Consider the following 12,211-nt stretch of genomic DNA (forward strand, 5'->3'; position numbering starts at 1 on the left):
TACTTGCCCTGCTGTTACATGTAAGTTAACGAAAATGGCAGAGACTAATCAAATTTTAGGACGTGATCTTTTCTCACTGGCAAAAACTGAATACGATGGATGTCTAGATAGTTAACACTGAACACGATGGCTATCTGCATAGTTAACACTGAATACGATGGATGTCTAGATAGTTAACACTGAATACGATGGATGTCTAGATAGTTAACACTGAATACAATGGATGTCTGCATAGTTAAAACTGAATACGATGGATGTCTGGATAGTTAACACTGAATACGATGAATGTCTAGATAGTTAACACTGAATACGATGGATGCCTAGATAGTTAACACTGAACACGATGGCTGTCTAGATAGTTAACACTAAACACGATGGCTGTCTAGATAGTTAACACTGAACACGATGGTTGTCTGCATAGTTAACACTGGATACGATGGATGTCTAGATAGTTAATACTGAATACGATGGCTGTCTTCATAGTTAACACTGAATATGATGGCTGTCTAGATAGTTAACACTGAATACGATGGCTGTCTGGATAGTTAACACTGAACACGATGGATGTTAACAGGGTTTATAGGCTTATTTGTATTTCAGTTTGGTCTTTGTAAACGTAGTATAAAATTACTACTTTTTATGAATTACTAGTATGGATTTTATTTTAAGTTTGACGTTTTCTTAAATTGATGAAAAAGTCAATTAATCATTTTTGAAGAGTTTTATACATTTATCATTAAAAACGGAGCCCTCTATTACTTGATGTATGATTAGTTTGAGTACATATGTACCATGTATAAAAATATTCATGTGCACTAAAGGTATTTAGGTTACAAAATTGGCTGTTTGTGCAATTTATCAATAGTGAAAAGAGGAAACTATTCCGTCATGCACGATTATAATTTGTTTACCTTTCTTACGACGTTTTATCAGGAAGAAAATCAAACGACCACACCTCATGCCATTTACAGGTATTCAAACAAAATTTTGTTTTCTGATTCGGTAGATAAACGAATTTGATTACATAACGATAAAAGAATCAAGGAAGCAATATTTTAAGAAGGACACGACTTTAGGAGATTATCAGTAAAATAGACAGGCAAGAAACGCTGACTTAAATGATAGGTATGTTTACGGGGATTTTTGTTGTAAATGACCTTGAAGTGGAACATTGTGATTCAAATAGTGTGTTTCATAAGCGTTCTTGAAATACTGTTAGCTTTTGCTCGTAGAAAATATTTAATATAATGACTGATATATCACGATGTTAAGTCCCTACCCCTAAACAACTGCAAGTGAAGCAATGGATACACATGGAATAAAAATACGGTAAATGGGTAGGAATTTATTTGTAGATAAGGATACTGTTCATCAGATGAGCCCCTTCTAAAATGGCAAATGTCTCTATGCTTTGGGAAAAAATGACACACACACTTAGTGGGACCTCTGCTTGAAGTCTCCGATTTTTGGTTGATTAATACATATTGATTAAGGATGATTAAAATTATGTAATACGATCAATTAATCATCAAAATTGAAATAGATCAATGCGGCATTAAATATCCATAATTACGAAATGTAGGATATAATTAAGGTATGTGTCATTTAGACATAAATTCACAACATATAGATCGAATTTCAAATTTCAAGGGAACCATTGACGTCATTGAAAAAGAAAGGTTGCTTACATCGCCCTGTATCATATTCATTCTGTCTTTCCGCATGGTTCTGACGTACATTGGTACGTTGATTCTACCCTTCCTGCAACCTTCCCTATAGAGGGCGTCCAGAGCAATGTATGTCCCCGTTCTACCAATACCTGCACTGTGATTGGAACATGTATCATGTAATATGTTGATTTAGAAGTAATGAAAGAGATATAAAAAGTATTGATTTCTGATGCATCACGCACCTGCAGTGTACGACTGTGCATTTTCCGGAATATGATGAGGACGTTTTCATCACGTGACGATGGAAGATAACGAGGCTAAGTGGATCGGGCACTCCATGGTCCGGCCATCTTGTGTAATGAAAAATTACCACCTCACGGTCTTTATGTTCCTAGAAAACATCACACAATCAGTCTATTCGATTCAGAAAAGCGTGTTGGAGAAGGTTTCTGGCATAAGAAACTTTCATATTTTGGACGTTGTTTAAATCAGAATTGTACAACGAATTACAATTCGTGCAACCATTGTTAAAAGCATTCTGATGATATAAAACCAAACCAAATTCATAGGTAATATTTAGATTTACATTTCTGTCTTAAAGTGAAAGCATGTGAATAATCTGTGTAAGCAGAGGGGAAAAGAAGCAACAAATATGACGTATTATGGTGGTCGTTGACGTACTGAAAGAATTGAGATCGCTGAATGGTTAATTTATTCGACAGTTTCAGCATGGTTTATGACAATGTCTATTTATTTTTCATGAAATATAAAGTAATAATAACATATACGTATAGTCTGTTTTTAAAAGCTACTGACAAACAAGTTGATGGTAGAGGGGTTTCAACAGTCTCGATTGAAGTCAGTATTTTGCAAATTCTATGGTCGTTATAACAATCTAGTTCGTCAATACAACCTATCATTGGGTCAAATGCTGTTTGACGTGTTTCATACCGATTATTAGACCCTTCTTGGTACACTGATTTTGACTACGGATAACTCCGTTTACCTGATCGGGATATAGGGCTAACGGCGGGTGGTACCGGTCAACAGGGGATGTTTACTCCCCCTAGGCACCTGATACCACCTCTGGTGTGTCCAAGGGTCCGTGTTTGCCCAACTATCTATTTTGTATTGCTTTTAGGAGATTGATCACTGTTCGTTTTCTTCACCTTTCATAAGTAATTGAATATTCGTATCTTACCTTCCCGTTGTAGAATTTGAACTGTCTTATTGTACAATTAGCGTAGTCTTTCTCTCTTAGGTTTCTGATATTGAGGTCTCCATCCTGGATTTTATCGTTGATATCCGGCCAGTATGGTGCACATTTGTTCTAAATATTAGGGACATCTAAATCATATCTATATCTATTTATTTATCTATCTATCTATATATATATATATATATATATATATATATATATATATATATATATATATATATATATTTATCTAAACTGTATGTAAATACATAGATACATAAGATACATACATATAAAGTAATACAACAAATCGATAGGTGAATGACATACCTTTGAACCTTCCTTTAGATTCGTTAAACAGACAATGATGGATACACCTTCTTGCCAAATCATTCTCCAGAAATCAGCTATTGTCTTCGGTTTGGGACCTGATATACGGCATACTATTTACACATATTGCTACATGCTACATATTAGAGGTAACAGTGATGACTTATTCATTTGAAATATGCAGTTTATTTTTTAAATTTCTGAACTTGATGTTAGTGAGATTCACAAACCTTGAGTTGCGATATAAGACCGCTTGCCCTCTGCATCCTATTACGGAAATGAACATTTCTATATTTCTTAGACGAATATTTTCATATAGATTACTGATACACATCTAATATACAGCTGAATAATGTAACAATGACAAGTACTCACTTCCATGTAGTTGGCATTGATATAATCACCGCCATTTGTGGTTGTAGTTTTCAAAATAACTCGGGAGTGGTCATCTAACAAAAATGCTTACCATATAAATATATCTGACGCTTGATTTCCATACCAGAAAATTTAGAATTTTTCAAAGCGTCTTCGCTTCAGTGAAATATATTCATACATATCAAAATTCTCTCTAGTTGTAGTACTCACATGAAAATGTAGTTTTGTATCTGTTTTTGGGTTTGTTTTCAGGTTTCTTGGCTTCCTCACACGGATGCAGTTCACCTTTCGGGATTTCCTATGAAACTCATGTTGATGAATTCGCAAACAGTGTTATATTTGTGATTAGCGACAGTATTGATACTTTCGTACATGATTCCAATCGTTTAAAATATGTACCCTCATTTGTGAACATGATATTGAGGTAAAAGCATTTTAATTCTAATACAACTAGTATAGTCAAAATAGATAACACCAAAATCAAACTTACGGTATAAAAACTTGTATTAATTTTGCATTTGCATTTACCAAAGTCCTGTCAATTTGAAGATTTTAAAAACATTTCATTGTTTATAATTCTCGATATATACATTATGACAGGAGATTGACCTTTCATCTTTAATTTAACCCGTAAGTTATATTCATTAGAACTAGTGTTTATGATGGAAAGAGAGAGAGTAAACATTAGGAGTGGCTTTATTGCAGGAAATGTATGCAAGCTGTAAATTTCTCGCTCAAGCTTTAAAGATTCCCATATTATTAAGAAACAAAACATTTCTTCCTTAGATAAATGAATAGCTATTGTAAATGCAGATTGTTTTATTTAAAGAATGTTCTATTCATACGTGATATTCATGTTTGAAGCCAGCATGCTCTCCCAAAGACATCTTATCTATGATGGCTTGGAGATTCTTCACAGGAATGGTTGTGTTAGTCGGACGACCTCTCTTTACAGTTTCGATGACATCATTCACAGGGGGTTTCACGTCGTTCACATTTTTATCTTGTTGATTGTTGATTGCTAGAACGATGTACATATGTGTATATTCAATATAAGATACTGCATCTGTATTTTCCACCCAATCCATAATCATTTACAGAAGGATATTAAATTGATTGCAGGTGCAAAGAAATTAGATAATAATGATCTTAATTGCATTAGGTCAAATGATATCTGCCGTGTTTCATACCAATTGTTAGGCCGATCGTTTCATACGGATCAAACAGTACCCCTTGCTTGTGGTTAGAGGTGACTAAATGGGTTGGTCTTTCAGATAAGACCACAAACATGGAGGCCTCGTGTCACAGCAGATGTGGCACTATGAAGATTCCTCCCTGCTCAAAGACCGTAAGCGCCGAGCATAGGCCTAAATTTTTCTGCCCATTATCGTTAATGGTGACGTTTCTATATGAGTGAAAAAGTCTCGAAAGGATCGCTAAACAATATGCAAACAACCAACCAATCTGATGTCGACTTTTAATTGCACTGCTTACCTGAATAAGACAGGAGACTCACGGTGGGCGCAACCTGTCAACAGGGAGTGCTTACTCCTCCTAGGCACCTGATCCAAACGTTGATGTATCCAGTGGTCCGTGTTTGACTTACTTTCATATTTGCATTCTTTATGAGATTGATGAGATTGATCATTGTGCGTTATCTTCACTTTAGCAGCAAGACACATAGCATATCAGCCAAAGATCAATGACTATTATGATGTTGTTATCGACTAATCAGCATCTGGTTTAAAAACAACTGGGGTATTCCGAATGAAATCCACTCACAATTTTTGATTAAAGTGTTCATGATACAGGTTGTGTAAAAAATGACACAGAATATATTACATATCTATTGCAAAAAAGATATTAAGAAATGAAACATGTTGATTTACGTTTTAGCCGGGATTCGTTTGGTTTCAACTCCATCGAAGAAAAGGTTGGGTTTCTTATGAGATTCTCCTTCACCGCAGATCTTGAAGACTTTCTTCGCAATCTAGGAAAGCAACATAAATTCTTCAAGTGCATAAATGGGTACTGAATTTCAGAATTTGAAATGATATTAATGAATTTGACTCCAGTCTTTGGCACTCTGTTTTATTTTTAGTTTTTACAAGTTTGTTGTTATTTCGGATTTCCAATATTTCAGCTTAAGCATCACTGAAAAGACATTATTTGTCGAAATGCGTAACTGGTGCATTAAAATTGGTACCGTTTTACATTAATGCCAATTTTTATGGGTATATTTTTATGATGACAGATCTTTGCTTTGATTGCCCACACTATAAACGTAAGGAAAGTAGGGACTGTTCCTTTGCTAAGTATTTAACATTTTAAAGTGAGAATCGCAGATATAACATGGAAAACTGAGGACCAGTGTCACTATAGACGTTGGCATAATACAGAAAATTCGCGTTAACTACACTGATTGGAAAGTGAAGATAACGAACGGTGACCAATCTCAAGAATCCAATAAAACATAATTAAGATGTAGAGGTTTAAAGTTGAGGTCACTTCTATAAGAGATAATATTGTTTTGGAGGAAAATTAAACAATCAAGCAAATAAACGGATTAAGGTGCTTAAGAAAACGTGTGAAAAATGTTCTCAGGAAAACATTCAGTTGACATCTGAAAAATGTTACTTTAGTGTATAAACTATTGAATATCCCTGCGGTGCTTACTCCTCATGGCAACTGATCCCATCTTTGGTATATCCAGGAGTCCGTGTTTGCCCAACTCTCTATTTTGTATTGCTTATAGGAGTTATGAGATTGATCACTGTTAGTTATCTTCACCTTTTCATAACATGGTAATTTTAATACTATATTATGACCTTGAAAATGCTAATGTCCGTAACCATTCGGAATTATTGAGTTAAACGTTCGTGATATGAAACCAGGACATACAACTTCTATTTCTGTCAATCCCCATAACTATACGAGTAAATTTGACTAAGCTTGCAATCCAATGACATCTTTAATTTGCGCCGAAGCGATGTATTACAGGAACTTGAAATATGTAAACATCGGGTCAAGTGACTGATACCATGGTGTCTAAATAAACAGGGAGGGGGGGGGTCCTCTTTAGTATATGAAATATTTTTAACTGCGTCCAACTAGTGAAGATTTACGCAGAGATAAGGATTTTTGCAACATAACAGATTTGTGAAGCGTCATTTTTCCTAACTTTACATTGTTTCGGGTTACCATTGCTGCTTATCGAATTAACTAGGAAACATAAACACCATATGCAGATGATAACATTACAATATGAATATGGGAAGATGACGCTAGATAAGTTGAATTCATCCAATTTATCATAATATATTTAGTAAAATTCAAAGTATCAAATGTGGAAGCCTATGTGGTATCTTTCTTTTAACCAGGGATACAGTTATATACACAAAACGTCATTGTATTGAAGGCAACAACAAGTGGTTTCTTGCTCTTAGATTTGTTAAATAAAATATGCTACTTAAGACTGCTTAAATAGCTAAGCTACATGTAATAAAAAGAGCACAATTTGTGTCCATGAAAAGTCCAACAGACTATTGAATGACCTGATCTTCAACCCCGCGTATATATTGTCAATGAGGAATTCCTAAATCAACTTCAGAGCACAAATCTCAATGTTTCCTAGTTATATTTTTATTGAAAAACATTATGCGTTTAATACAATGTATATTTGTTCCAAATATTTTTTCCGGTCGCGGTAGCTCAATGGCAGTGTTCACTTCGTAACCGGGAGATCGTGAGATTGAAACCCGCTCGTGCCAGGGCCACGTCAAACTTAGACGTAATCATAGGTAGTGGTTTACTCGTTCGCCATTTACAAATGAGTGTCACGGGTCTTTTGAATATGACATTACAACCGAAAGTCCCGTGTTGCGGCATGTGATGGCATGTTAAAATTCGTCACTGCTATGACCCTGAGTGCAGGTACAGGTGGTGACGTCTCAATATCAGTGAAACCTTCTCGAAGGGACGCAAACAAACGAAAATAATTGATGGCTGTTATTTTGAACTCATAGTCATAAATCATTATCTATCTAAAATAAAGGTCCTAGTTGGAAATACGTTCATTCAAATAAAACTTCTGTAGGGTTCCTCCTACATAGCCATGCATTAGATATTATATATTTTATCCCGTAAGTGCCAAATAACAAATGTAGAAATGTATTGATGTTTAAATCCTAAATGTTCTGTACTTGATATCTTTACAGGTTTGAGAAGTTTCAAGAATTGGGCAGCAAACAAATATCTTAAAGCACCCTGGTTCACCAGACCGTTAGTGGGGTATACCTTAAGAACAAGACAGTCAATACAGCCAGGACAATCAAAATGGAAATTCCACCTACAGCGCCACCTACAACCAGTGTGTCTGAGGAAGGATCGTCAGAAACTAGAGATGCTGAACTCGTTCCTAAAAATTGAAAACAGTTTGTACAATCTCGTCAACATGAATTAATTTTAATTATTACAGGGCATATCGCATGTTTCCAATGTATACAGGTATATGCATTATGTCTTTCTTATGCATATGGTACCTCATTCTAATAGTACGTTCGCCGAAATATTGCGGTACATGTATAATGCCGTCATGTGACGTTCTTCGATCAATTAGTGTTAGACATATTTCAAAAGTCAACTGTTATTCACCATGGACAACATTTATTTCAATTTGCGAAATTTTCCGAGTCTTAGCATTCAAACTGCAACCAGCCAATATATACAAATATCATTGTAAATACCCCAGAATGCGGTGAGGAAAACAAGTATGAGATCGGCAATTGAGAGGAAATGTTTACATGTGTCGCTGTTTAAACACTTTTCGGTAAGATTGGTCCTTTAAACATCTCTAATTGACGTTGCTTTATGGTAAACTATGCAATTATGATACATTTTTAGATTTCAACAATTATGATAATGTTACAATGTTGACGACCAGGTCTACTGTCACGGGTGCATGTTGAAAAAAAAAACATTAGCATAAACAATACTTTTTTTTCAATAAAACAGCATTATTTTTCTTTTTCTGTAATTGTGGTTTGCACGTTATTGGTACGGGAAAGCAACAGGCGAATCTATGAAATTAGGCAAGAAACTGTACCATCAAAGGCGAAGATAACGAACAGTGATGCATCTTATAACTCCTATAATGAACGTAAAATAAAGAGTCGACAAAGACGTACCCCTGAATATTTCAGAGGTGGGATCAGGTGCCTAGGAGGAGTAAGCATCCCCTCTCGATGGGTCGCCACCGCCGTGAACCCTATGTCTTGATCAGGTAAACAGAGTAATACGTGATCAAAATCAGCGTGCCAAGAGTGACCTAACAATCGATATGAAGCACCGTTATGAGAAACGTAAGTAATCTAGGGCACGGCGTTATACTCTACTCGATTTTATGAGTTCATTTTCTTTAAATTGAAAGTATAATAAGTTAGGAATTACAATATTTTGTAATTGATAAGTAATCTAAGGTTCAATTACTTTTTGATGCTTATTTGTTTTGTAAATCAACGAGTTGGTAGGAATTGGGGGCACAAGGATATCATGTTGTTGCAAGGTCAGTTCTTAATCTTAAGGTGCGATGTGTAATTTGTGAAATGGCGAAGACCAGAACAGCATGGATATGCTAGCTGTATACCTAGCTGTGCTTATATATATCCTCTATATATTAATTTTCTCGCACTTTAAAGTGGTCTCTGTCGAACTGGGTTTTTTTTGGAAAACTTCATGGACAAATGCGACTGTCTTTTATTGCAAAGTCCTTGGGCTTACCCACTTCTTTTTCTGCATATCTTCCTTCGAAAAGTAGAAAAAAAATCCCTTTTTCTGACAGCAAATACGTCCGTATGCGCCACAAAACATTAGATTGCAGTGTTATCTACAAGCCATTAACGTGATGATGTTTTCCCGATTAAATATAATTCGCTTATTCAATGGCTCTGAGCTGTTTTCAAGCATTCTCGCTCGAGGTCGCACATGACGTCACAGATAATAGCTTAATTTATCGAAAGTAAAAATGAATATCGCAAAATTTGAATTTCATCGCTTTCAAAATCGAAAGCTACGCAAACTATTTCCTAAAACACATTTAAAGTGAATTTTGGCATACAAAATAATTGATATTGCTCATAAGATTAAAAGTCTAGTAACGTGCGATGTGTCATTTAAGTGAGGTTATATTAGATGCAAAAACAGCCAAAGTGTGAAAAAATGCATAGAACGCAATATAAAGCAATTTTAAACAATGTTTAGAATACGATAGTTTTGAGATGCTCTCAAGCTAAATTTCATATATTTTGAATCTTATCGTATCAGGTAAGAATGTAAAATGGATTAATGAAAACGTAATATTCAGCAGCACATGTGAAATAAGCACACATGAACTTTAATTCCTTGTAGCACTAACCCAGTGGGTTACTAATTATTATAAACCGATGATGAATGGTTATCATTCTTTACAACATTATCATTACAAAAATTAAATATACGCTGTGAAATGTCATTTAAGGTAGACCAAACCTCATGAGATGTTATAAGTTTTTTGTAAAATTCTTCATTGAATTAAACTTTGTGCATGATAGAAATATATTTTTCAGAGCAATTTTATTCACTCCCTAGAATAAAAAAATCTGGTATAAATTATTGATAGTGAAAAAGATATATTTTCCATGTATAATCAATTATCTATAATATAATGTTAAAGACAACAACTCTTACTCTTATGCTCGTATTTGTTCTACTGTATGTCTATTATACAATAATTTCCCTAACATCCACAATGTATACATATCTATACATAAGCAGTTTTCAAAATCTTTGACATTAAAATTGTGTCATTTTAAGAAGTATCTACCAATTGTTATTACCCTGTTTTACGAAAATATGCGATATCTGATGATGACATTTTTTTCTTTGATTTGTATGTCTGACATCTTAAAAAGTGGCAACGTAAATTTTCTTTGATTACTAATTAAATAAAACTATCTTTATATTTAGAAATTAATGCAACTTTTCCATTTTCAACCATCAATATTGATGACGATGGAGCTACCTTAACAAACAGTTTCATTATTTCAATTATTCTTACAAATTTTACAAATGTATATCATCTTAGAGCGATCATATATATAATAATCATATACCCATATCCAAACTTTAAAAAAAGATACAATATAATTAGCAATATTAAAATTGTCCACCTTGATCACATTTTGTGCCTCGAAAAGACGCCTTGCATCCTGATGTACAGCTTCCATTGATTTTATCACACGTGTTGTTAATACAGTTGTTGCTACATTCATGTTGACAGTTTATTCCATAGGAACCATCACATTCTAAAGTAAAAGAGAGGACATTGATTCTAAAGATTAAATCAAACAATACCGATGGGTAGATAAATAGGTATGCTATTTGGAGTTGTTTAGATCAGGTGCATTATGTGTACATGCTATTACATGAAAAGTTCTTGATTGTGAAAGGAACATATATTTTCGTAAGTCATAGCAAATCTATATAACGGAATACACGTCTCTTGTCATGCATTTACAAATAATGGGGACATTATTACATAAAAATATATTCAATTTTGGAAACAACAGGCGTGTTAATCAGAAGCATTGTGAATGTTCAGATTATTTGGTTCTTTAAAGTGGAAATTCGGTGCAAGATTGTCACATCCGCCGTGAACACTATATCGTGACCAATAAAGGAATAATGTATAATCGAAAGCAGTATGTACACGTCAGATATATTTCTTATGTCATTGTTTTCCATCATTGAAATTTTGTTTATTCCAAAAAAGATTTCATCACTTTGACATATTCCAACTGATCATTACTAATTTCATCGAGAAAAAAAAATCCAGGAAGAATAAAAAATCTGTAAGTCATCAGGGTTCAATAGGATATGACTAAGATATTCTAAAATCGCGCATTAAATTAAAAGTTGTGGTATTGTCTTAATTGCTAATGAAGAATATACATTTTAATCTTTTATATGTTACAAATAAACCAATTTTGATATACAATTTTGACATTTTCTCCCGTTTGATAGGGGATGGAGTTAACATTTTCGCAAACAGTATTCCCACAACAGCTCACCTTTAATACAACTGAATCCCATGTAACCGGGAGAACAGTTACAAACCCCGTCAGTGTGTCGACATACATCGATACATTTCTCTGAGCAGACATTAGAACAATTTGTACCAAAACGGCCATTTTCACATGCTACAATAGAAGGGTTTTAAAATGAATTATAAGGTCTTATATTATATGAAGGTATATGCTCTACACACCCAGTAATAATGAATAAATAAAACAAAATGAATATGCAGTAAGGAAGTAATCAAAAATAATTATAATAAATGTTTTCTGTTTTACATTTGTTACACCTCTCCCCTATGTATCCATCAGCGCATCCATCTACACATTTCCCATCTGTGTGCCGACAAATTCTGTTGTGTAAACAGTTATTACTGCATGTTTTCTTACATAGGTTTCCAAAGTATCCGGGAGAACAAGCTGTCGGAAAGAAACAAGTGCCGATCATTCACGTATATTACAGATCAGTTATTAAAATGCCCCCAGTAATATTCATTGATAAGCGTGGTTTTATCACTATATTTCCATAA

The 12,211-nt window shown here is 34.2% G+C and overlaps 1 protein-coding gene and 1 long non-coding RNA gene across 3 annotated transcripts in view; one reads left to right on the plus strand and one right to left on the minus strand.

Moving 5' to 3' along the window:
• LOC125661937 (receptor-type tyrosine-protein phosphatase alpha-like) overlaps positions 1 to 12,211 on the minus strand; it is a 42,888-nt gene that overhangs the window by 9,296 nt on the left and 21,381 nt on the right. The window contains exons 7-19 of one of the 2 annotated variants that reach the window (XM_056146484.1): positions 11,961 to 12,101; positions 11,679 to 11,807; positions 10,779 to 10,913; positions 7,870 to 7,990; positions 5,463 to 5,563; positions 4,419 to 4,594; positions 3,784 to 3,871; positions 3,574 to 3,647; positions 3,429 to 3,465; positions 3,199 to 3,296; positions 2,872 to 3,000; positions 1,913 to 2,061; positions 1,689 to 1,824 (exon numbers count right to left, since the gene is read on the minus strand). In XM_056146484.1, coding sequence (XP_056002459.1) covers positions 1,689 to 1,824; positions 1,913 to 2,061; positions 2,872 to 3,000; positions 3,199 to 3,296; positions 3,429 to 3,465; positions 3,574 to 3,647; positions 3,784 to 3,871; positions 4,419 to 4,594; positions 5,463 to 5,563; positions 7,870 to 7,990; positions 10,779 to 10,913; positions 11,679 to 11,807; positions 11,961 to 12,101 — 1,514 coding nt within the window. The remainder of the gene's footprint in view (positions 1 to 1,688; positions 1,825 to 1,912; positions 2,062 to 2,871; positions 3,001 to 3,198; positions 3,297 to 3,428; positions 3,466 to 3,573; positions 3,648 to 3,783; positions 3,872 to 4,418; positions 4,595 to 5,462; positions 5,564 to 7,869; positions 7,991 to 10,778; positions 10,914 to 11,678; positions 11,808 to 11,960; positions 12,102 to 12,211) is intronic. The other variant, XM_056146485.1, reaches the window with a different exon arrangement.
• On the plus strand, positions 1,011 to 7,919 carry LOC130049214 (uncharacterized). The gene is made up of 3 exons (XR_008797701.1): positions 1,011 to 1,125; positions 5,470 to 5,601; positions 7,791 to 7,919. It is a non-coding gene; the product is annotated as an uncharacterized LOC130049214 (long non-coding RNA).

Source organism: Ostrea edulis, chromosome 8 (genome assembly GCF_947568905.1).
Source record: "Ostrea edulis chromosome 8, xbOstEdul1.1, whole genome shotgun sequence".
In the NCBI taxonomy this organism is placed as follows: domain Eukaryota; kingdom Metazoa; phylum Mollusca; class Bivalvia; order Ostreida; family Ostreidae; genus Ostrea; species Ostrea edulis.